General features: G+C 49.4%; 1 protein-coding gene and 1 long non-coding RNA gene across 2 annotated transcripts; one reads left to right on the top strand and one right to left on the bottom strand.

The window, feature by feature from the left end:
- The first annotated feature begins 16,354 nt into the window (after positions 1–16,354).
- On the top strand, positions 16,355–17,136 carry LOC125758579 (uncharacterized). Its single transcript, XR_007416238.1, has 3 exons — positions 16,355–16,468; positions 16,531–16,625; positions 17,076–17,136. It is a non-coding gene; the product is annotated as an uncharacterized LOC125758579 (long non-coding RNA).
- Positions 17,137–17,920: 784 nt separating this feature from the next.
- LOC125758578 (uncharacterized) lies at positions 17,921–20,960 on the bottom strand. Its single transcript, XM_049415900.1, has 4 exons — positions 20,920–20,960; positions 20,047–20,164; positions 19,575–19,978; positions 17,921–18,113 (listed from the first exon to the last, which is right to left on the bottom strand). The coding sequence occupies exons 1-3, from the start codon at positions 20,956–20,958 to the stop codon at positions 19,713–19,715; spliced, it is 423 nt and encodes a 140-aa protein (XP_049271857.1). The 5' UTR covers positions 20,959–20,960; the 3' UTR covers positions 17,921–18,113; positions 19,575–19,712.
- Between the last annotated feature and the right edge of the window lie 4,918 nt (positions 20,961–25,878).

Below are 25,878 nucleotides of genomic sequence, written 5' to 3'. Positions count from 1 at the left end.
ACATCGGCAGCGTTGACCTGACGAATGCAAATAAAAATTAGGATCCCAGCAGGAATCGAACATAAGCGTTCTGCGTGGAAGTCTGGTATTTTACCACAGAACAACGCCAGGGCTAGAAACTGCTTTGGCAAAACACCCCATGCAGGCGGATGTCGGTGCAACGTCAATTGTGGTTGTCGTGCTGGCTATCTAATTTTATAACAATGGAATAAATATCACGTGTACTGATACGATACATGCGTCATGTCAGGTTAACGTCTGTGATTCTAGTATTGGCTCCGCTTTTATAGCAGTGTAATAAACATTACATTGGTAATCCTATGATTCAGCAAGCTCCGGAGAAAAAATGGCAGGGGGCGTTTCCCACCGCTGCCGCACCTCACGTCGGCTCCGCAAGTTTTCGCCGCTCACGCCCGTTCTTCAGGCCGCATCCAGATAATTTCCTCACGAGAACAAATTGTCACGATCATTTCGACACCAGCATTGTCCCGATCCTCTCCTGGGGCGGCCCAGGAGAGCCTTCGGAAGTCCCGACCACGCCGTGCGCCGACCTAGGCCTACTCAAGCCCAGGGGCGGACCAGCCACTCATTTTAGGGGGGGCGGTCGCTTGAAGAAAACTGGAGAGGGGGGGGGGGGCTCGCTTTTGTTTTTAGTGTTACTTTTATTGAAAGAACCCCATCACAGCATAAGTACTGTTCATTCGTACTTAAAGTGCTTCCACTCATTTGTCCTAATCAGTTTTCTGATCTTAATAAATTGGAAGAATTACTACAAATTACGGGCTGTCCCCGTCGAAAGTGCGCTACCTAACCATTTAGGCATAATGATCAGTCACCAACTAGCCCAGCTCTCAACCTTATTGAAATTACGGGCTACCATTCTTCAGATGTATGCCCATCTTGCTGCGCTAAGCCTTTGTTAGAAATCGGGTTGCGTGGCCGGTGCGAACACGGGTTGGTGTCTTGCCGGACAGTCATCAGGATAAGTTGATGGAAGGAAGAAAACTATACAAGTAATTTACATTATCCAGATCACAGGAAACAGGCACGGTGCTCTCCGGTGCACCAGCACCGGATTAAATTAGCAGATTGAGGTCCACCGCATTTTCCCTCTCTCGACGCTGGCACCCCTCCAGGATAGGGTCATAATGATGAGCACACACCTGCACTTCAAAAATTCAATGTCCCGTTGACCGCGCAAGACTTCAGAGGTTGAGGACCGCCATCTCTCACGATCCTTCCGGGGATTAGGAGGCTCGTTGACCTCGCGTTGTCAGCACTTGTACTCGGATTATACGCTTGGACAAAAATCATCCGTATGACACCGAACAGACGACAGAGACGACACGGCAGGTGCACGGTGCGCTATTAGTCTTTTATCAAGATACGGAAACACGGTACACAAATAGGGTACGGGATTACGGTAGCGCTCCTCCTCTCTCACTCGTCCGCTCCCAGTTCCAGTGACGCACTAGTGCGTCTCTCGAACGACAGGTGAATCGTTAAAGGGATACTAAAGGCAAATAACAATTTATGTCAGAGTGAAAGCTCAATGTATGACAACGTCTAAAACGGCAATATTATGAACAGCAGTGCCCTACTTACCGAGAAATTAAGCTAAATGTATCACACGATGAGCGCCACGAGCGGGATATTTTGGAAACGATCCCGATGACGTGAGAGAGTCCGACCACAATTAATCACTCGTAATCAATCTAGCTGCAATAAAAAAAAGAACCTTCCGTGCATCAAGAGACGTAATAAAATGCTGCTTGTTCGTTTCTGTTTATTTATGGAAAAAAGAACCTCTTTCGCGTTGCCATGGGGAACGGCGCGCGTGCTTCAAAGGTTCCGTTTTTGCCGAACTGCGCTTCGCCCGGCGCCCTGCTTCGCTCACGCGGTCGCGTCTAAGCGGTAGTTTCGGTATCGCGTACTCCCGCGTGTGTTTCGCGCTCGTGAAAGTCGTTCTGACAGAAAGTTCGACAAAATGACGCATGCATGTGATGTTGCCGGATGCCCGAATGGTGCACGCCGCCGCGCAGTAAAGGCGTGCAACGTTGGGCACGGCAACAGTGACGTGAGAAATACCGCTTTCAGGCGGGTGATTTGGACTGCGCTAATGCGATGCGGACCACTAAAACGTGATTTTATGTCAAAATAAGCACTTCCTTGGCACAAAAGTATCACTGCGAGGTTTCTGGACCGCTATTTCAACAATCAACGTCGACTTAATATTTGCCTTTAGCGTCCCTTTAAGAATGCATGGGCTGACAGGCAATAATGAGGCGTGACACCACACAGTAAATTTCGAAAAAGATTTTGTCGTGTTGGGGTGCCTTTACCGCAATTAGCAGCGGCGGAAGCACAACGAGCGAGAAAGGAACCCACTCCAGGTCGTTTTCAGTAGCTGAGAAGCGAGGTCAAACCTTCAAGGCGACAAGGCACGAGTGGCGGCTCTTAGAAGCCTTCTTGATAAAGAAACAAGGAGAGAAATGCGCGAGTGAACCGTCACTGGGTTTAACCGATAAAGAAATAGCGTTTTTGACAGCCGGACCAGGGGAGGCACGCGAGTGTAGGTTTCGGAGCTGCGCATGTGCCGTTTGGAAATGAAACTATTTATTTTAGAGAGTGCTTCAAAATAAATAAAGCACTGCTCCACTTGCTCATCTCCACGCGTACGTCGCATCGTTTTAATAAGTAAAACGAAGACAGCGGCGACAAAGCAGAACCGCAGCAGCATCACAGACGACGAAAATTAGCGAGTGGCAGAGTGCTTACGCATATTTACGTAAGCCTTGCAAATGGCTTTCTGTGGAATACCCTAAAAAAATAGCTGCGCACTTTGTAACCGAAAGAATAAATCGCAATGTGCGTATTAACATTATATCGGGCTGAGCATGAGCAAGAGATGCTGAATATATGAGCGTGCGACATATCGCTTGTACTTTAGAAAATTTATCTCACTCAATGCGGCATTGCTGCAGTACCTTTGAAACTTCCGAACAGAGAATCGTGGGCAGTGCTTATTTCATGCAAAACAAAACAATTCATGTTCATATTCTTCCACATGTCTTGGAAAACATACCTTGAAGTTTTTTAACATGTGGAAAAATATACTCAAGAAAATGTATTTAATTCAATCATAGTGTTATAGCGGATTCTGTAGGATATTCGTACATTCCTCGTAACTGCATTAGAAGGGCTGCAGAAAGATCCACTATAGTCAGTTTGCGGATCTCTTGGCTGCTCTGAACAGGTTAAGAACGACAAATTGGAGGATATACTTGGCTGAATACTGGCGTGACTGGTATCTCCAATACTGCAGCTAGCAATGATAGGCACGTTTCAAGTCTTCTTGAACTCAGAAACAAAAGAATCAAGGGGTGACGATATCAAACGGAAAGGTGTAAACGCAAGCTATATATTTGTGCATGACCTACGCTTACCTTGTGTCGCCGGGACGGGTCAAGTGGCAACCACAGTACCAGTCAGCAGATTCATACGACTCGGGTAGCAACGCGCGCGTCTAGACACTCGCAGGACGGTGGGACAGTCGCCAGCCGCCTGTGCCTTGTCAATGTGCACCGCTGTTTCCCGCCAAAGCTGAGAGTGGAAATCCTTGGCGTAAACAAAGGCGATGCAGCTACTTTCCTTTCACCCCTACGCTGTAAGAAGCGCAGTGCAACGTCAAACCTACAGCATTAGGACTGCAATCCGAAAAACCTGCAGCTGCCGTGGAAACTCTCCCATGCTTTTCGCCGAAAGAATAAAGAGAGAAAGGAGTGAAAGGTGAGACCACGCGTGAGACCAAGATACGGCAGTGACGGTAACACCTTAATATGCACCTGCAGCCTAATACCTGCAGGTGCACCTTTTCGAGAACCTTTTACCTTTGAGTTCTCAGGGGGACAACTTCGTGCCAAGCGACAAGCTGCACTGGGAATGCCAGAAATAACGGTGACGTGAAGAACACTGTTTTATCCCGTCGACGTCAACAATCCAGAGGTTCCTACAGGCTTCGTTTCGTTGTCATAACCTTCGCTGGTTCAGATATGTTAGCGATGTGTGCAATCCAGCGTCTTGCCTTACGCCGCGAAGATACTTTATTAAAGGAGTACTGACACAAAATTTTGAAGGCGAAATAACTTGTGGGATAGATTTGTGTGGACACATACGCATCACCTGTGGAATATCAATGGATAATATCGCTTAGAACATATTTAAAATCGATTTTAAAGTGCGTGTCGCGCCACTGCACGCGAAACTCGCCTTTGGCTTTCGTGTAACCAACCAACCACCACCTGCTCCACGAGTTTATGCTGGCTGTCACGATCCTTGCGAGCGCTCTCTCCTAGCAGACCTTTTCAACGGGAAGAGGGGGCACACTTGCACGGGAGTGCAAAGGCTGATGTCCTTCCCTTGGCAGTGCATTTTTGGGGGGTCACGCATACTTACAACGCCTCAGGGGCAGCACCCAGAAAGCCTTCGTTGAAAAGAGTTGACGACGCGGTACGTACGCGGTCTTGTGTGCTCACATAGTCAACTATGTTTTAGGAAGCTGAAATGGCTCCAGCTACAGCTTGAAGAGAGCCCAGCGTTTCGGGATCGATTCGGTCCTTTCCTCAGGGGGTGACTGCGTTGGTCATGGAAGCATAGCCGCGTCTTGTTCTTTCACCACGGCTCCGGCTTTCCCTTTCCCTCACGTTTCGGAGACCGTGAACGTCTACTGGGGGCATTGTTCCTAGCGAGCGGTTCACATTTGCGTGTGCGAAATGCGCCAAGACTCGAGCAAGAGTCTCCTTCGCATATTCCTTTATTTTTCTAGAACAGAAGCGCCGTCAAAGTCGATTTTATGGTCGGGCTTCTCACAATGCTCTGCAAGAGCGCTGCGCTGCGCTTCCACCTTCCTGACGTCGTTCCTGTGTTCGCGTATTCTCTCCGGGAAACACTTGCTCTCGCCTATGTAGCTGGTTGGACACTCCGAACACGACACCTTGGTGACGGTCGGTCTTTCGGCCTCGGTAGCAAGCGGGTGAGCGTCGATTACGGTTTGTGAATTACCGTGACCCCCGCTTTTCGGAAGACCCTGGAGAGCCGTTCACGTATGCCCGGCACATAAGGAATGACGACGCGCTGTTAGCGCTGTGCCGGCTTCTTCGCTTCCATTGTAGCCGGTGGGGTGGCTAGGGAGGGAGGGGGGGGGGGGTCGCATAGTGTGTCTCTCGCTGTCTCTCTGCGGTAGAGTGGCTGCCCTCTCGATACACATCATAACTATTTACATGATAACTATTCTGTGTTCACTCGGCGCTCTCTGAAACCGAAACTGCGACTGGGCGCTATAAAACCATCTACAAAAAATTAACCGTCGCGCGTTCGAGGAAACGAGCTTTCCATCCGTAGAAAAAACAAGATCCAAACTTTTTGTGTCAATGCTCCTTCAAGCTGCCACCCCCTTTTGCTGAGGAAGGGGGTTGAGGAGATGAAATTCTTGGATAGAGAAGAAGAGAAAAGCACAGGGTGTCTCTCGTCGAGAAGGACATCTCAACCCTCCTGTTCAGAGGTGGGGGAATAAAGTAGCAGACAGAGGCTCAGCGTCGTTGAAAAAGGGAGTGAAAGAAGTTGGAGGAAAGACGAGGGCACCGTCTCGAGTTCCCAGAACACAAACTGGCAGGCCGGGGCAACTCTTGTGCTTATTAGAAAAACCAGCGGGTGTCCGGCGGCACTGAGAATCGAACTCGGTAGCTCCCGCATTGGAAGCGAACGCTCTAGCCATTCGGCTTCCTCTGCGGTTTGGGCAGTGGTAGCCGGGGCAACCTGCAAAGGAGGTGGACGCAAGCACTGGACGGAAGGGGGGGGGGGTCACACAGGCTTTCGGGGGGGGGGGGGCGATCGCCCCTACCGCCCCCCCTCTGGATCCGCCACTGGTCAAGCCTAGCTCGAGTGCGGCCTCCCGCTGCTTCATCGCCGTCCGTCTCCTGGCTGCCCGCCACCATGGAGTACGTTGTCGAAGGACAGGAAGTGTCTCCCGAAGAACTATCGGACGGTTACTGGCAGTAACCAGGCCTTCGAGCCCAGGAGCAACTCCGTGCGGCATTACGCCGCGCCGCTGCCGCCAAAACTACGCCCACCACCATGTCAGCCTCCCCGCCACCACCATCGTCGCCATCGAAGCAGACCAGTGCTTCGCCATCTCGGCTTCGCCGTCGCGCGCCGATTCCTCGCCTCCCGGCCGACACCATTCACGTCGTCGGTCGTCCTAGTACTTCTGTCGACCTTAATGAGCTTCAGCCTTGGCACTTATACTTCGCCTTACTGCAAGCAGCGAACTTGCAACATCTCCCGCCGGCATCCCGTGACACGGTGCGGATCCACCCGTTAACAATACTTTCACGCTCAGCGTGGCTCGTGCGCAAACCTACCTCCGCATCACATCCCTCACGGTGTCCGGCTACCTTCACTGTACACCTTTATGCTCCGCCACCGGACGAAGGCCTGCGAGGCCATGCGTTCGACGACTTCACGGACGAAGCCATCCTCGAAGATCTCCAGGCTAGTAACCCTACTCTTTCTTCAAAATTGGCTAGCGCTAAAATCGACAAGGACTAAGAAGGAACACTGATGTACAGGACAGGCGCTACTCGCAACTAAGCTTTATTCAGAAACGTCTTCCTACATATATACACAGCCGAGTGGCGCGCGCAGGCGCAATGCACATGGCAGTCGACAATGCCAATCAGGATCGGGATACCAAAACATATTCGCATATCAAGTCAGTTTTTGTTAAAAAACTGACACTCTAGTTATTGATGATCCATTTATTGTTAAAAATTCTAAAGTGACAACGTTTCTGGCATCTCTTGATTCCTGCAAGTCTGCCTTTTCGATAGATGTAGAGGACTTGTTCTACACCGTTTCCCACGATGCCCTTTTACCCGCCGTGCTCTGTTGTATAGAAAAGAACGGAGATGTCGCTTTCCAGAATTCTACCGGTATCTCGGTCGATAATTTTATGACCTTACTATACTCGGCACAGTGGCGCACCGACGGGGGGGGGGGGGGGTTTGGGGGTTGTAACCCCCCCCTGAGGCCGACCTGACCCCCCCCCCCCCCCGTAACTGCCTCACGGTCATTGTCGCCGAGAATCCAGCGTACACGTTCACGGGCCTTTCAGACGTTGTTATTTTAATTCAAGAGGTGGTCTGAGGTCGATTTTCTCTCATTTACTCCAGAAATACGTGGTATTCACCCATCTACTCCTAAACTGAAAGAGCGCAAACCGCGTGCTCTGTGGCTCTGCGTTCACTTCCAGTGAAGCGGCTTTGGACGAAAGAAAAGATGCTTTCACGGGTCGTCAGTTTGACCCCTCTTCTTTTCTTGCCCCCTCTGATTATTGCAATAGAGCAAGGAGATATTTCGGAATCTTCAAAACAAGCTATTGTTTTTTTTTATTTGTTTGATTCTCGGGGGAAGTCTAAAAGGGGCTGTGTACAATGACAATGCGCCGCGTGACTTGACCACAGACGTCGGTGCACAGTGCATGTGACATGAAAAATATTACGTATAGCAGCTCATCCAGCTGTGTACGCAGTGCTACATACATGTTTGTCCAGAACAAGAGTTCGCAGTGTTGTTTACCGTTTGTAACGTTATTATCCGGTTCACACGGGCAAATCTAATGCACTTACCTGCGCACATGCAAATTATACCTGGTTCACTGGGACGCTTCTAATGTAATTAGAGATTAAGATATCAAGTGCCTAAATACCATTAAATTGTCGGTGTCACATGGCTTGATTTATTGGCACTAATGGCGCGACGACGAAATTGCGCAATGAATATATGCTGGTTTTGTCTTGAATGTGCAACTTCTTTCAAATTCTACGTCATAAAACTCATTTTATAGAAATAACAAGCGCTTTCATGTACATTCAATGCCTTACTCGCCATGGAAACGAAACTCGCTTAAGCGTGATGAACATTTCCTGTTGCGATGCCGGTGGCATTCTCGTTACTTTTTCTTAAATCCTTGATATTATAGTGAACACGAATTGTGTCCGTCACGGAGCACCTTTGTTTTCCTTTAAATAGTCAATAATGTACGCTCTCCTTCCCGACAAACATTCTTTTTTCATCATATAGATGGGCTCTACGAAACCACGCCCTCTGGATGAAGCTTTTTCATCTAGCGGCCGTGACAAAACACAAAATGAAAATGAAGGCACTCATTCAACGGCAAGCTCTAAAGTATATAGCCACGTGTCACCGCTAAAATGCCCTTTATATTCACGGTGTTACCAATTAGCGCCACTTTTTACGTGCAGACGAGCTCTAACGTAATTCTAATTGGCAGGACCGAACCAAGGTAACTGTCGATCCTCCAAAACGAAAAAAAAAGGAGAAAAGCATTTGAAGCACTTGGGCCCTTCCAGAGACATATGGTGCGAATCTTCTTTTTCTGCCTTATCACAATGCATTAATTTTGCTAAATATGCAAACTTTCTCATAAACGTTTCACTATTTGGAACCCTGTGCCCATGTCTGTCGCCATAGCAAATATAACAATGAAACACATCGAGGAACAAGCTCTTAATTCATTGCAGCCGCAGTCAAAAATCTTTCGCAGATACGTCTCAACGACTGTCATTCGAGCGTCAAGAGGTCATAAGTCACAATTATTCTCTCATCTAAATTTATCCAACGAGTATTCAGTTCACCCTTGAAACAGAAGACTCCCTGTCGTTTTTAGATGCCCTTGTAACTTGCAAATGAAACTGTGCAAACACACCTACACAAGTCGATATTTTCAGTTCACTTTAGAACCCCACAAAAATCCGCAATACATCAGTAGTAAAGAAGAGCCGGAACGCACTGCAGCACACAACTTTAGAAAGGGCGTACTCCTCAGCTATAGTACTTAAGCTGTCCTATCCATATTCTTAGTGACTTTGCCTTCTTTGCCCAGCAGGCTGACGACGAGGAAATCGAGTCCTGGTGCGGCCACGCGAAAGAAAGAATGGTCACGTATGGTGATGTTGGAGGGGAATTGCGCTACAGTTAACTGAGACTTAATAAACTGTCTTAACTGTCGTGTTCATTACGTTCGTCCGTCCTCTAGCTTTGTTAAGTTTCAGTTAACTGTAGCGCAATCCCCCTCCAACATGTACAACCAACTAGCCCAATTTCTAACTTTGCCCACGTATGGTGAAATTCTTATGCATTACTGTAGGGCAAGTTTGAAGTACCCACCCTTTGACAAGTCGCTAAATAAGCACCAGTCGACAACATGGCGATTATTACAGACACGAGCATTCCCTACACCCATGCTGTACAGTCGCATATACCCGGACGTTTTACACCACAATGCAAAGATTGCAGGGTGGCTCGCGCCAACCTCGACCACATTATCCGGGCATGTCCCGCAGCGATACACACCATCAAACACAGCAAGAACCCTAAATTTAAGATAACCACACCCGAGCAGTGGGAAGCTATGCTGCTCAGCGCGTGCCCGGATGACCAACTCTGGGCAGTCCGGCTGGCCGAAGACGCCGCCAAGACCCAAGGTCTGGCTGCCGCCTGAGGAAGGGGGGCTCCGGTAGGGCTAGTCTCCTGGCTCTCGCCTCCCTTGACCCCAGCAAGGTGAAAAATAAAGTTACGTCTCTCTCTCTCCTTTAGTGCATACATCTGGTTTTTTCCTGTGCCCAGTTTTTCAGCGCTCTTCACCGCTTTGAGGCTTTGTCCGTTCTAGAGATGACTAATAAAAACATGAGACGAAGTCACTCACGTGCGAGCCGGACCGTGTCCCCTGCCGCTACAGCATAAATTAAATAATACAATACAATTCGGCTCCCTAGATGAAGTCCAGGAGTGGTCTATGCAATTCGCGAATCCATTTGGAATCAACGTCCATCGACACTGTCGGCGAGCTCAAGGTGAGGTTCTGATAGAGTACTCGAGAGAGTATAGACGATTTTCCGCAGCTGGTTTATTAAATCAAACTAGATGGCGCCACTGGCGCCACCGCACCGTGGCCGTCCCCCTACCGTGGCCGTCTCCATGGCCATCCCCCTGCCGTGGCCTTTGGAAGCGCTGCTCAATATGTCTCCATCCGCGTCGCGTCGTCTGCTCGGCGTTCCCATAGCGTCTGCGCGCACACGAGTAAAAGCGAGCAGACGGCGCAGACGGCAGCGCCGGAAAAATAAACATGGCGGCACCTGTGGATGTAGTTTCTTTCCGCCTCGAATTTATCACGTCGTCGTCCTGCGCTGTGTGGCCCGTAAGTTCAAAACCTACGCATTTATTTGCTTTATATTCGCGTCCTGAAGCTTCGAGAGCGATGTACTCGTCGGTATTTTGCAGTATTTCCAAGATTCATTCTCATATTGTCCGAGACAAGGCTTAGCAGGCATGGCTAAATAAACACAGCTGATCGCAATAATAAAGACAAAGCATACCTGACGTTTCTTCTCCAGCGTGAGCTGACACAAAGCGATGGCCGATTTTGCCATTTATTTATTGCTGTGAGGACAGTGGGCGAGTAGCAAGCGCGAGTTCGGATCGAAGCGGGGTGTCGCGTCTGCGTGGGTGCTGCCACGTTGGCTTGTAACCCCAGCTACTGGCGGTTGCTAATACAACAATTAAAGACATACACCATAAATACGACGCAGATTAAACATATCCCTTATCGTTGTGGCGTGGTACGTACCAAACAAACGCAAATGTCTCAACGTTTTCAACTCTGAGGCGATTACATGTGGAACTAAGTTTTGCTGCGCAAGCATGTGACTTGCTTACACTCTGCAGCAACCAGCTTGTGTAGTACGGCCACGGCCGCTTCGCTGGCCCAATGCGTTGGCTGGGGCAAATGGCTGGGGGAAGGCCAGTTACGATCACGTGATCAAACATGGCAGCGCCCGTGCGCCGCTGCGGAAAATCGTCTATAGTCGGCGTTTACTAAAATAAAGTATACATTGATTAGACCGCGTGCGCGTCGCTCGCACCATATATGTAACAAACGGTAAGCTTTTACCGCCTTTCGTTGACACTAACTGCAGTCGTTGCATTCTATAAACGCTGGTTGTGCTTTCGCGTGTTGGCTAGCAGGTGCATGTATACCGCAGATATGTATATCGTGAGCAAGATGAGCTGCAGCTCTGAAATTACCTTTTAAATAGGACATAGCGGCTAAACGCAGCGAGCAAGCGCAAAAGTGTTCATGACACCAAATGCTCAAACGGAAAGGTGTCTATGGCGATTTAGTACGTCACATTTACATTAGTGCATTACAAGTATTCGTACACCAAGCAATAATTTGGTGTTCGGCTCATATTAATGACAACAGAACGCCTTGACGGCATTGGCACGCGGTAACACACATGCCGTTTAAGTGCTACGTCCGATATACATACATACACTCGGCAGTACCTACACTGACTGCGTTATTCCTTTCACATTTCATGCGTAGAGATACATGCAGATGCGTTTGGATATGTGAAGTGTTTTACGATGTAAGAATATCGAACGTGTTCTTTTCGTTTCGTGCTCCCACGGCGTTAACGAGCAGCGGGCGACCGAACGGCTGGCTCGCTCGATGTACACGCTTCTCCTGTAGTGCTTCGCAGTCCCGCGGGGCGTTAAGGAATGCTTGGAAAGGTTTATTAGCAAAAATCTCCCAATGCATTCACCCTCTCTCTTTATGCTATCTTCTGATGCTTTGCAATCATATCCCTCAATTAATTTTTATTAGATATCCGCACTTAATTATTATTTGGCTATAACTATCAGTGCATTTACTTACTCCTTTAAATCGCAGAAGGGTGTCTTGAAGGGCCAGTTGATCCCTGTACTGCGCTGAAAGCAATGCAAAAATGGGACGAAGGGTAAGGAGCAAACAAGACAAGCGCTGTTCCTTTGTTTTCTTAGCATTCGTGCCGTTTTCGCGCTGTTTTCAACGCAGTATTCTTTAAATTGTGATCTCTCGTAGATGTTTCTTGTGGCACATGCCGTGATAAATGAGATCTATATTAAACGAATAAGTATCATTGATTACCACTTAATGGTATTTATCGTTGCTAATAATTAACGATATTCTATTATTTCCCGCCATAGTACTATAACTGCATAGATTGAGATACTAGCTGCCTATCTATCCTAATTATGTCTTGCACTGACAGCTCTCATCCCTACATTTAAAATATGTTGAATTCATTGCCGCCATTCACTCGTAATGCACCGCATGCCAAGGTGCGAGTGTAGATCAACATTAGTAAGTCATTCTTACAGTGAATTCTGCTTGGCTAACCTAGTTATAAAAATGCTTGGCTGGTCCTGACTTGACCAGCCGAGTGTCGACACGTGCATTCACACGCCGATGGACGAAGTGTTCACGGGATCACATAGTAAATCACGAGTATAGAATAGATGTTGAGCGTGTTCGATTGGGTAGAGCTAGGCAATCACAACACCAAGTAGGTTAATTAGCTGAAGTAGATTAATTAGAATAATTAGCTTAATAGCACTGTAACAGAAAAACTGCGCGAGAAGACAGGGACGGAAGGGGCACACATACTGCGCTCGTGTGTGTGCCCCTTTCCGTCCCTGTATTCATTCGCTGTTTTAAAGACGATAGTCTTTCTTGGGGAACTTAAACGCAGAAATTTTGGTCTGTCTGTCTTTCTGTTTGTCGGCACGTCACTCGATTCAGCCACCCGGCCAAAGTTGAACCACTTGCTTACCACCCACCCATCTTGAACTGGTACGGCTGTTCATACTTGTGAACGCTGTCGATCAAAAAGTAGATATTACGCATATCTGAGGTACAACATCATTAGGTAAGTATTAGGTGGTGTGTTCCTTTAATAGAAAATACATAGATACGCAATTTTAAAGACCCTAGTTCCTTAAGCTGCGCTGAAAATGTGACTGCGCTGAAACTTGTCTTCCTCCGTTCCCTCTGCACAAGCTCATGTTGTGTTTCGGTTTCGGTTCAGTATTGCATTGTAGGAATGACAGGGGGCGCCGCTCTGGTATTCCTGTTTTACCCAGGTGACATATAAATAAGATAGTTTGTGGAGAGTACTCGCGGAGTGCGGACGTTTCTTCTCCTTCGGCGCATCGCGCCAAACCGCGTGTTCGGGCTGGCTGGCGTCCCCGCCGGTCGCGTTGGTCACCGCCGGTCTTCGCCTGCCGCTGCGCCGGGACTACCAGCCCGCAACACAGCACTCATGTCTCCCGCCGTATTGCCAGATGACGTCCATATCTCACGCAGCGCCTCTTCTATCGTCTTTTTTCGTTACAATGCTAGCAAACCAACTAGCCCACCGACATGCAATAGCTTAATACGTCTAAGTGGCACAATGGAGACTTGGTCTTGATTAGCTTGCATCCCAAGTCAGACTAGCCTTAAGTATAACGTAATTAGGTTAATTATAGTGTAATTAGCTTAATTACGTTAAGTCGCGCATTCGAGGCTCGGTCTCGACTAGCTTGTATTCGATGTCAATGTAAGCCTAATTAGGTAATTAGCCTAATTAAACCCAAATAGACTCAGTACTATTTAATCTTAATTAGGCTTTGCTCGGCACATCTTGCCGAGCGTGAAATGGCTACGCATACCAGGATCGCAACTCGGCTTAATTGTGGGTAATTAGCATTTGACTTAATTATGCCTGTGTAAGTTGTTTCAACCTCCTGAAACAGCCGAGTACGATATTCATTGGAAGTTAGTCGAAGCGAACGGCATACACGTTCTCTGTTGAACGCGTTACACAGTTTTATTTGGGCATCCGCAGCAGCTCTGCGGACGCAGCCTGCCAGCCATTCCCAATGACAGGCTGCGTCCACATATATGTAGTGGGCGCTCAACTGAAACTGTCTATTAATGTACGGCACCGCTACAACGACACGGGACGTGGAGAAATGCACACAAGAAACGCGCGCAAGCGCCTACAGCAGAAGGGGCGGTACGACTAGAAAAGGTTGCACTGGCGTCACCTGGGGTTTTCTTCGCCAAAAGGAACGCCTGAACCCTCCCGTTCGCGCCACTAGGGGGGCGATCGGAGATCTGTTCGTTCCGCGTTCGTTCTGCGGTATCCTACGTCACAGAAGTGAGAGGAGGCGCAGCTCTCCCGCCTAGAACCGCCGAGAGGAAGAGAACAGCCAATCGTGAAGCGGACAGCTTTCCGGAAGTAGACGCGCATCCTGTGACGTCGGCACAGGGACCGTGAAGCGTTTCTCGCCTTTTAATAAATATAATTACTTTACAGAAAATTATTGTTTTTGCTTCTCAAGCTCAAACACTCTTTCAAACAGCAACAGCTTTGAGTGATGATATTTAATAATGTTAGTTTTTTTTGACGTCGTCGCTAGATGGTGTCGCGCACGCGAAAAAAAAAAAAAGAGAAAAGTAGCGGCTGACGTAGTTTCAAAATGTCGTCCGATCGCAACGTCTGCGTTGGTTCTCGGGTGTCGGATCGTCAAAAGGAGCTTCTGCTGGCTTTTGTGAAAGAGCACCCACAGATCGCGAGTCTGTCGGGCAGGGTTCTATTTGGTGTCGCAGAAGTCTGTTGCCAGACTCGGTGGTCAGTGTTGCCAGACTGCCGCCAGATTTGGCGGATAAATTTGTCCCTGCGGTTTCAGCTTTCCCGTAAGGCTTCTGTGTCATCCGCGGTGCATTTCGAAAGTGCCTGTGCGACATCGGCCGTTTTAATGAGCGGAACGAACGGACCCCGCGTGTTGCAGAAGTCGGGACGCGTTTTTTCGCTGCGTGCGCCGTACAATTAAGATATCTAACTCGAAGTAGGGAATCCAAGCGCAACGACTCGTTTGAGTCCACGTACGCGTAAGGGAAACTGATTTAATCGCAGAAGCCCGGACACGCGTGTGCGCCGTGTTGCAATACATCGCACTCGTGTCCCCAAAGTACAGATTATCTCCGTAGCTGTGCGTGCCGTGTCGACCGAGGCGAACCGAGGCCGCCTTCTGACTGGCGACAATGTTCCCCCCAGGCGCCGCAACAACTACGGTGGTGTGTCAGACAAGGGCCCGTGGATTTTCGGCATGCTGTGCGTGTCCACGAAGGAGCTAAGACTGTTCGAGGGCGACAAAAGAGACGCGGCCAGCCTTGGTCCTCTGATCGCAAAGAACGTTCTTCCCGGCACGACGGTGTTCAGTGACGAGTGGGCCGCATACCGGAGCATACCCAGCCTCGTGAATGCCAATGGGACGCCGCTAAACCTCGACTGGCACACCGTGAACCACAGCGTCAACTTCATCGACCCTGCAACAGGCGCCAACACGCAACGCATCGAAAGCGAGTGACAGAAAGCAAAAAAGACGACTCGTTCGCAACTGCAACAAAACGACTCCCGCTCTGATGCGTTCTCACCTCGCCTGGCTGTGGTGGAAGTCCGTGAACGCACGTCCCAACGTGAAGGACAAGTTCCTTCGGCTCATCGAGGCCATCGCACGCCGGTATCCCCTTTGAAGACGATAGTGCGACAAATGCAGATTGATCAACCTGCTGTGTGCGTTTTTTTTGTTTTGTTTTCATTCGTTTTTGTTAATTTTTGATAGTGCTCAAGCCCGGAAAAAATAAACATGCATTAATTGGAATTTTGGTTGTTTGTGGTTATTGTGGGTGGAGCCCCTCTTCCATGTAGGGCCCCCCATTTACAGTTCCACGAGTCGCGCGCCTCCCACCACCAGCTCAGACCTAGCAGTGTCGTCCAGCAGCGGCGATAAAGCAGCCTACGGGCGTAGCTAGCACTGATATATGCGACGTGCATCAATTCTCCAGCCGTGGTATGTATGTTTCATACTCGTCGAGCGATGCGATCGGAAGTGTGAGCGTAGTTGGGCATGGTAGACACGGCACGCACAGCTACGGAGATAATCTGTACTTCGGGGACACGAGTCCGATGTATCGCAACACGGCGCACACGCGTGTCCGGGCTTCTGCGATTAATTCAGTTTCCCTTACGTACGTGGACTCCAACGAGTCGTTGCGCGTGGATTCCCTACTTCAAGTCAGATATCTTAATTGTACGGCGCACGCAGCGAAAAAACGCGTCCCGACTTCTGCAACACGCGGGGTCCGTTCGTGCCGCTCATTAAAACGGCCGATGTCGCACAGGCACTTTCGAAATGCGCCGCGGATGACACAGAAGCCTTACGGGAAAGCTGAAACCGCAGGGGCAAATTTATACGCCAAATCTGGCGGCAGTCTGGCAACATTGACCCCCGAGTTTGGCAACAGACTTCTGCGACACCAAATAGAACCCTGCCGTCTGTCGTGCCCGCTGGAGCCGTCGTTCACGAGGGAGGACCGGGACGACATGTGGCAAGAGCTAGTAGCGCTTTTGAACGAAGAAGTCCCTGCGCGTAACACCAGGGCCCAGTGGCAAGCCCGATGGAGGAATGAGCGCTACTATTCGCAGCAGGGTCTTGCCAAACTCCGAGGGCAGCAGAGGTGAGTGCGAGCACAATTGTATTGTGGTCGGTCATCTTACACGTCCCGCTTGTGCTTTACAGCAGCACCCGAGGCGGCCAGATTTCGGATTACCGTGGCCGCGTCGTGCTTGACAGGGACGAGTGTGCGAGGCCCATAGTTCGGGTGGTCTGAATCGGTAAGCACTGGCTTAGAATATCATTGTTACTTGTATGCTGCGAACAAGTGGGCTCGTTTGCTTCGAGCCATTACGCGCTGTTAGTTTTACTTTTTCAAACAATATCGAGTGGATCACCCGGCCGCCGCGTTAGCTGAGGTGCTAACACGTTGCGCCGCCCAGAACAGAATGCGAAACAGCCACATTTGCGGTGATGACGAAAGAACAGCCGCGAACTATATTTCGAAGGTCACTAGAGCACCCTACTTGTTCCAACCCATTTCTCAGACCCTCGAGTCGAGTGAGGTGCGTAGCCAGTAGGCTTGCCTCCCTCCACCCCTCTCTCCGAAGTCTGTGTGTCATAGCATGCCGCTGTTGAAACATTCTAAAAAAACATTGCTATTGTCCACTTCCACTCCATACTTCTTATTGCACTCAGTGTGTCAATCAAGAAACTTCTTACTATAACAGGTGAGCCCTGCTCCAGCTGCTACTGGTGTGGCTGAAGAGGATGTGGCCCAGGATCTTTCCCGTGCCCCAACACGTAAATTTTGCTGATGTTTTGGATTAACTGTAGATGGTGTTACATGCTCACAGGTGATGCTCATGCGTGCAGGCATATGTTTGTGAAGAGATGACATCTGTGGGCATAAAGACAAAAGGCTGCACAAAAAAAATTTGGCAAACGGTTGCAGGAGCTAGTTGTATGCATAACTGTCAGATGGAATAAACAGGTGTCCTGGCTTGCAGATGTGGCAAAAAGGTAGCATTGCAAAAATGTTCAACATCTTGAAATGTTTCTCTATTTTGTCAATTGCTTCAAAAGTGAAACTGAAAATGTGCTATTGCTAAATATACTGTTCAAAAAGCAAGCTCGTTATATAACTTTTTCACATAGCCATCATACACAAATGCACATGTTTGCACCTGTGTTACACCTGCTTGCTGTATGTTTTGCATACTGCAGCAGCTAGGGTTTCGGAAGGAGGTTGTGTCAGTCATCGCGTAAAGCCGGGCAAACGATTGTGTAGCCCTGAAAAGGGCTGTTTGGTTGCTTCTCATGCAGAGGTGGTTAGAGGCGTGAGATGCGTTTGATGAGATGAGCGAAAATGAATTCCGGCACCGCTTTGGTCTATCCAAACGAAGTGCGTTGGTTGTGCGGTGAACCAAGCACCATTCATGGATGCCGTTGGGTCAGTGGATTTTCAACAGAGAGGAAATTGTTGCACACACTGAAACTCTTCACGAACAGAAGCTTCCAGCGAAGAGTCGGTAGCAGGAAATTTATAGATGATAATGGCAACACATTTCTTGGTTTCCAGCTCATGCCGCAGCTGCGAGATGGGGGCAACCGGCAGGCCGAGGCGCTGGAGTTACTAGCCGCAAACACCAGGCGGCAGGGCCAGGCATCATTGGAAAGCTGCGTCAGGTTCAACTTCTCGGTGACGCGGTCCACAAATTGCAAGGCGTTGGTACCCTCGCCCGGGCCCTCATTGCAGCGGAAGGCACCTGCACAGTGATTTGTAAAGACTAGTTGTACATATATGTAGATTTATTTTTGTTCACATCACGAGCTATGATACGCTGGTTTGCTTCAATGGTGCCCTGCAATTTTCTTTCAGTTAATTTTCTTTTTCTGCATATCAGAAGCACTGATGTGCTGTTTCATTGTACAAAGTAAAGTGTAGATCAATGGTAAATCGTGTCCTGCGATGTCATTTCTTTTTAATCTCATCGTGCGAGGTGATGCATTCAGCAGTTTTGTAGTACATGTGCATAGCACAGTGTGGTTTCATTTATAAATCATGTTTTGCCATGTCATTTTTTAAAATCTCATTATACAAAGTCATGCATTGAGCAATTTTGTAGTATATGCACATAGTGCACTGTAGTGTATCCTTATGTTTATAGTGTATACGTGTAGAATATTGTGGCACACTGTACGTTTTCTATCGATTTTTACACATCCTAGAAAAAAGAAAAGCGTTTGTGAAAGGTCTAGGTTGCACAACAATTTTGAAATATTGCAAGACCAAAAAATAGTTGACGAATACGTGTTGTGTTGCTTAGAAGTGTTTAGATAACAGGATTGGGTACAAACAGAAATCAATAATAGAGGAAGACATATCAGCAACCAACAACTTGCATTTTTTAGCGAGTTCAATTAATACCGGTTCGACTGTGCCTTGTTTTCATGTAATACAATGACTTTCGTGCTGCGAGACGCGTGTGTTGTTGCAGAGGAGCAGCAGGCACTTTGTAATAACTCCATTTGTATATTATAAAAGGAAGCTACTTTTATATTCTTTTCCTTGGCATTAAATTTAAAGGATATTTATTTATTTTGCTTTTTATGTGCATTGCTCGTGATACTTGTAATAAAATTTCAATTCTGACACCACCCTTGTTGTTCACTTCATTTACAAGCACGATTCTTGTTGCACTAAAGCTACCGCATCTTGCTGTCCTGATTCAAACAGCCTTTTCCGGTTACCACTTTGGCTGTGAATGGCACCATGTGCCATTCACAGTTGAGCTCTCACTTGTGCTTAGTGTGAAGCGCCGTATTTTACAACCTGGTCGAAGCATTTCATCAGCATGGCGTTGTGTGACAAGGGGGCATAGGTCGGCAAAATCACTCATGAGTCGACTCACTCAGATTCAGATCGAGCTGTGAGTCCAAGTGAGTAATACATTGGTGAGTTCGAGTCCGGGTGAAAACATTTTAGTGAGCCTGAGTCCGAGTGAATTCGCTTGAGGAAAATTTTGGTGAGTCTGAGTTTGAGTGAGCCCCAAGAGCAAAATATATTTCACGAGTGAGTCAGGGTGAGCTTCACAGTTTTTGCCAACCTATTCAAGGGGGTTATTCATTGATAGGAGAACGCTGTTTCGTTGATATGTGTAGCAAACATTTGAAGTGTAGTAAAAAAAACACAGTGACAAACACAATGAACAAAGACAAACACGCACCACGCAATGCTGCCGAGGTCGTTGCAGGCGGCGGCGTACTCTGCGCAGGTGCTCAAGCATGCAGGCCCTGTAGTTCTCGAAACAGGTTCACTACACGGTTGCGCTGCTGCTGGCTCCCGTTGTGGTGGTGGTGGTAGCTCAGCTGCTGCTGGCAGCAGTCAGCATCGTCAGTGTCATCGTTTCCTTCGAGAACAGGCTCATGTGCCGCCAACGCAATGTCGTGCAGAGCTGCACAAGCAGCAATGATGCTTGAGCAGCTGTGCACAAGCTTACAGCGATGCACCACTCCACAACATTGCGCATGGCGGTGTGGGCCTTGTTGTAGTGGTTATCAGGGGTGCCACGAGCTGGTCGTCCGGGCACTGGTGTCGGGAACCACGGTTCTAATGTATAGCTGGAGTCTCCTGCACGAGGTCGGCATGACAGCTGTAGTGATAACGTCTTGAATGTGGCAAGCATTGACAGCACTTACCAAGCAAGCCGAAGTTTTGCTTCCAGGTGCTGACGGAGAGGGCTCCCCCGCCATACCCACTAGTCATGACATGACCCCAGGAAACATGGACTGACATCCAGAGGTCGGCATCACATGTCTGCAGAATTCAATTCAGTCAAAATTGTACCCATAAATGACCTTGGGTACAATGTTGGGTATTATGTTAATGTAACTACATCTGTCTTCACTGTTACTGACTGTTGAAACATAGCTATGGACAAATCATCGACAGGGTAGGACTTGTACCATAAGTTCTAACACGAGGACAATGCAGTGTCAAAGGGTAGTCTGCATGTTTACTGCTTGGAACAACCCATCTTTCAGGCACCAAAGCCTTTTAACCAAATTACTGCTGTATGTTTAAGGCAATGTATCACAAAATATATACAACACGAAAAACTTCGACTGAAAAAAGGGTTATGAAACAATGCGTATTTAATGTATGTGCTAGGGCGCGTTCCGAGGGACCGAAATAAAGTTTATTCATCCATCCATGTATTGATCCATGTAACGTCCATCACGACAATGAACAATAAGGACATACTACGGCACATTCTGGGAGCGCTAATCTCAACAAATACAAATCGAGAATCAAGCTTCGGGTACACACGGCGAACGAGCAACAGTAATATTATGCACTGTGCAGGCCGCTGAGCCAAAGTGTACTCCGCGTCACATGATTTCATCGCTTATCCTAAGCGAAGTGCCCTGAAACGAACCAATTCCCGTTCTGGATAGATCGAAAATACCGCTCCCACTTATACTCAGTTGCAACAGCCTCAGTAAAGCGGAAAGTTTAAGCGATATAAATGAAACAATTCGCTACGCATACAATGCATGAATAATACTCACGATCGTGGTGTTGAATGCGTAGAGTCCCTTCCCCGACATGTAATGCGGTAATGCGTCGTGTCCGCGGAGCTCAGGCCATGGGGCTTCGGGATTGCGATGAGCGTACCATCCACGCACCCGACCACAACGGGAATCTGCCCGAGCCGCGCGAACGCCGCCTTTGTTCGCTCTTCGCGTCTGTGGTCTCCGGAAAAGGCCACCCACCGTTTTTGCCCGCGAACGACAGTAATGGCGTGTTCCTGACGGACGACTGCGACAGGCCGCTGGATTCCTCGCAGCCGACAGCGCGCTGGAAGCATCCGATCGCAAAAATCTCAGCGCGCACAACGCCTTCCGCTCTGTTTAAATCCCACTGGTTCGTTGGCACCCGATGACGGGGCCGAGATCGTCGCACAACCAAGGTACAGTACGTTTCGAGAAACGAAAGCGACGCCGGAATTCACACTCGCTCATCTCTTCAAACGCATTTCGCACCTCCTACCATTCTGCATCTGCTTCGAGAAACGCCAACGTAGCAAGGAAGCGCCGTTGCAAGCGCAATTTTCTCAAAATCAGCTGTTGCGGCAGCCGCAACCGCCGCATCACTCGAAATACATGCCGTGCGACGCCATTGTTCGCTCGAGAGAACGCGAGCGAACGGGCTCGCTCTCCGTTCACTTTTAGCAGACGACATTCTCGTTATGACGCGGCATGACGTCACCAAAAAAGAAAACATCAAGGAAAAAAAAGAAATGGCCACGCCCCTTAGAATGGCGTGAGTTGTCCGGCTTCAGCCAATCAGCGCGCTTGTTCTCCCCCAGGAGAACGAACAAGCGGAACGAACAGATCTCCGATCGCCCCTTAGGAAGTTGGTTCTAGTTCACTATAACTAGGGTGGCTAGACTATAACCACAGTGCACCGCGCGTATTTCTGTCTGTGACGTCGACAATACTTGCTTTACCTCTGCAACGTCACAAGGGGCGTACGTCTACGTCATACTAGTGGTTATGTTGATAGGAGTTCAAAGTTCAGATGAGCACTCAGGCTTACTTTAAAACCAAATTAAAATATCTTAAAGGCAACGCTCGTCACTCATAATCGGTCAGAAGTGCCCCCGCATGCAGGACTATGAAACAACACAAGCATATCGCGTTTCCAAATTCGGTGTCAGGGGTCCTTTAAGCAGAGAAGAGCTCCCAAAGGCACATCAGGGTGATCTGTTTTGTCAACACAATGTTGACGGGCTCCAAGAGCCACGCTCCCAAGAAGCGGGCGCGTACTGACAGTCTGGTATTGCCGTCGGCGCCATGTGCCGTTTACGCAGGCTGGTATTGCTGCGGGCACATTGGATTTGCATTTGTTTGTCGCCTGAAGAGTTTTCCTACGCTACATATCCAACCGGAAGAAGCTCCCCAGGAGTCATTCAAGGAGGGGGTACCCCGCAGTCTAAGGAAAGCCACCAGGACTGGTGGTTGGCCGGACATGCGAGTGGCCGTAGGAATTTTCAAAAGTTCTGCCACTGTGCCACCTGGCCAGGCATTAAACGTGATGTTGTTTGCTCCACGTATGGCAATGCGTGAAGTCTCGTGCGGGCAAGCCCCCGGGCTCATGCAGCTGCCATCAAACCCTGTCATTGCCCGCAGCAGCGAATTGGGAGAGGGGGAAGCGGCCACACAACCGCAGGAAAACCGTGAGAAGGCTGGCCCAAAGTCACGCCACCGGTACAACCTGCTGAAACGCACCTAAGTAACCTTTCTCCCACTAACAGGTAGCTGGACTTTATTCCATACCATGATAGTGAATGGAGAATAACCGCTAAGGTGCGGCGACACACGTCTGGAAGTGGTAGAAGGTCCGTTTGGCCGAAAATACCCTCTGATGTGTTGTCCGAGCCGTACCCTGGCAAGCGCCCCCTTTGTTGGGTAGCACTCTCAGACAGGCACCCTTTTTTGCAAGTCGGCTATGCCGGAGGCACTCCTGTCCACTCTTGCATCGCCCAGTCGTTTCGCAGCGTCTGGCTCTACCGGACCGCCAGCCTGTTGCTGAACATGTGGCCTGCCGTTCCCTAGTCCTCCTAGCTGTGGCCTGGTCCCTGCCTTTTGCCCTGCAGGCACAACCCGGCACCACCTAACCACCCGGCGGCCTCGGCGGCCGGTGCGCCCACTCAAGCTTTGGCCCTGATCCGCGCGTGGTCGCTCCAGCTCCCGTTTCCTGGCTGCCTTCTGTTCCGGCCTGCCTTCCTGTCAGGCCCCGTTCCTGGTCAGCCCTCGTCCCAGCGACTTTTGGCGGTTGGCTGCTGCACGCAACTTGCAGCCACCCCTCGTACGTTCCCGGCTGCCAACACTTCCAGACCGGCGAACTTCAAGCGGGGCTGGCTGCCTCCCCTTGTGCAGTCTTGCCGCGTTCCTCCTGAGCTGCGGCCCTTCTCCAGGCAGTGGTCGAACTTTTGTGTGAACAAGGCAGACCATGGACTCGTGTCTTACCAGAGTGTGAACTTCGCCTTTGTGCTATGAGGCAACGTTCTTCGGTCCTGGCTTTCTGGGAGACGACGCCATTCTTTTGGACATTGCCCCATTGGCCAGGCCCCTTGCGGCTGACCTGACCTTGCGACTTGGCCTCGGACAGCCTCTTTTACAGGCTGGCCTCGGTCTTTAAGAGGGGGGAATGTGGGAACCAAGCGCGCCCTCCCCTTTGGTGCCTTGTTCCCCAGCTAGCGCGTGTGCTGGCCCCGCGCGTCTCGAGCGCCGGGAACAGCCGTTAATCAGCGACATGGCTACCGTGGCTACGCTGCCAGGCCTTTTTGCCTGGTGCTAGCCATGCGTCGGTCTTCCCCGCACAGCGCCACGTGCTCGCCGCACAGCACGCTAGCCTATATGTCACTGCGCTTCGCTTGTCCTCATTGGCCGCCAGGCACAACCCCTCTCCCATGAGCTCGCTTTTGTCTGGCGCTGGCTTGCCGCTTGAAATGCTCTCAGGCCGGCACGAGAGGTTGACGCGCTGCTTTGGCAGGTGGCTTCTCGTCCGTGCGCTCGACTGTCGCCCTTTGTGTGATAGTCGTAGCGCCGCTGGCAAGCGTACTCGACCGGTCTTGCGGAGTTTCCCTATTCGCAATGCCCTTAGACTGTCGCTCCACCAAGCGGAATTCAAGAGCGTCCTCTCGAGGAGGGTTAGTAGAAGACAAAATGGCAGCACTACACTGTCGCTCCCTCGTTCGGCTGTGCTAGCCTCAGTGTTAACGCGTTGGCAAGAAAGGAACACTACGACATTGCATGTTTCCTGCATCAGTGAACAAACCGGGCCCTCCGTGACACGAGAAATCTGATTCGTTCTTGCGAGACGCGAAGTTTTCGTAAAATACGTGGTCACTCGCGCTTTCATTGATAGCCCAAAGCGTAGACATATCAGCTACGCGAGGTTTTCTGTGGCCACGTAGGTTAGTTAAATGTTATCATCTGACATTTTCAGTTGAAACTTTTACTTGCATATAGCCCTCGTCGGTGTTCTTGTAGTGCATGAATCCCATAACATTGTACGCGGGAGGTCGCACGGGCTAGCGATGTGCACTTCTATAACTGAGCGGTCTCAAGTTGGCGATACATTAAAATAAGGCCTCTATCCTTTGTCAGCAAAGCGCTGTTATGAATCATGCGAGCGACGTTTCACTCATTCGAGGACGCGTCCACTCCACGCCTTTCGTGGAGCGAACGCTCTCAACGCCGTCCGTCACCAGTGTGTTGGTTTCATAGCCAGCGCTGCGCTGCTTGTTTTAAAGACGATATTCTTTCTTGGGGAACTTAAACGCGGAAATTTTGGTCTGTCTGTCTGTCACCCGATTCAGCCACCCGGCCAAAGTTGAACCACTTGCTTACCGCCCACCCAGCTTGAACTGGTACGGCTGTTCATACTTGTGAACGTCGTCGATCAAAAAGTAAATATTACGCATATCTGAGGCGCAACATCACTAGGTAAGTGTTGTATGGTGTGTTCCTTTAATAGAAAATACATAGATACGTAATTCCAAATACCCTAGTTTCTTAAGCTGCGCTGAAAATGCGACGCGCCGACGAAAGCCCTCTGCCATGGAGGAAGGAAAGAAGTTTCCTCCTCCGTGCCCTCTGCACAAGCTCGTTTCCCGATGTATTCCCAGATAGCGCCCATATCTCACGCAGCGTAGGGTTACTACATATGCTACCTTTAGGTAGCACAGTTGCGCATCTGTCTTCCAAACGCCGCTAGCCACCATGTGTTGCGGAGAAGCTGACGCTGGCGCCAAGTTTTGTTTTTCTCGATGGCGCCGCTGCAGCGAACTGGATTGACACTAGTCATTCACATTAAAGTAAATCACCGGTCTTCGACACGCGAAACATGTCGACCGGTGACCTGGTGGGCATGTCGCCTGCAAAACGGAGTGGGTCTTCGCGACATAGCCATGGTTGCCAGCCAGACCTATGCGCAACTCTGCTACCCAAATGTAGCATATACACTAACTTTAACGCAGCGCTCCTCTATCGTCTTTCGACGACATCTGCAGCGAAGCACGCAGATACGCGGCCACTTTTTTTGTTCGTTTGGTGATAGGTGGCAGCACACTGCAAGCAAGTTGCTTGTTGACCGGTTTGAGAGCAAAATGTTCTCCGCGCCCAGACGTCTCTCTAATTGTAAACATGGTGACGCGGAGTGGTCGAAGTTGTTCGGCGGTGGAAATTCTTCAAATTGCTTTCAGCAGTGATGTTCAAAGAAATCATCTTGACGACGAGGATTTTTCAATGGATATAGAAGGCTGTGAAAGCACCGAGAGTGACAGCGACGATGAACGATCAGCTGCTAACTCACGAGGAGCGAGTTGCACTTCACGTCCCCTCGTGCGTTAATGTTTATTCACGCTCGTAAGTCACTTTGATTGCATTCAATGTATAATATCCTTGACCGAGATCAAAATAAAAGCATAGTTTTTTTTGGGCATTGCATGTAACGCAATT

This window comes from Rhipicephalus sanguineus, chromosome 5, assembly GCF_013339695.2.
Source record: "Rhipicephalus sanguineus isolate Rsan-2018 chromosome 5, BIME_Rsan_1.4, whole genome shotgun sequence".
Lineage (NCBI taxonomy): Eukaryota > Metazoa > Arthropoda > Arachnida > Ixodida > Ixodidae > Rhipicephalus > Rhipicephalus sanguineus.
This window is presented reverse-complemented; position numbering and strand designations above follow the sequence as displayed.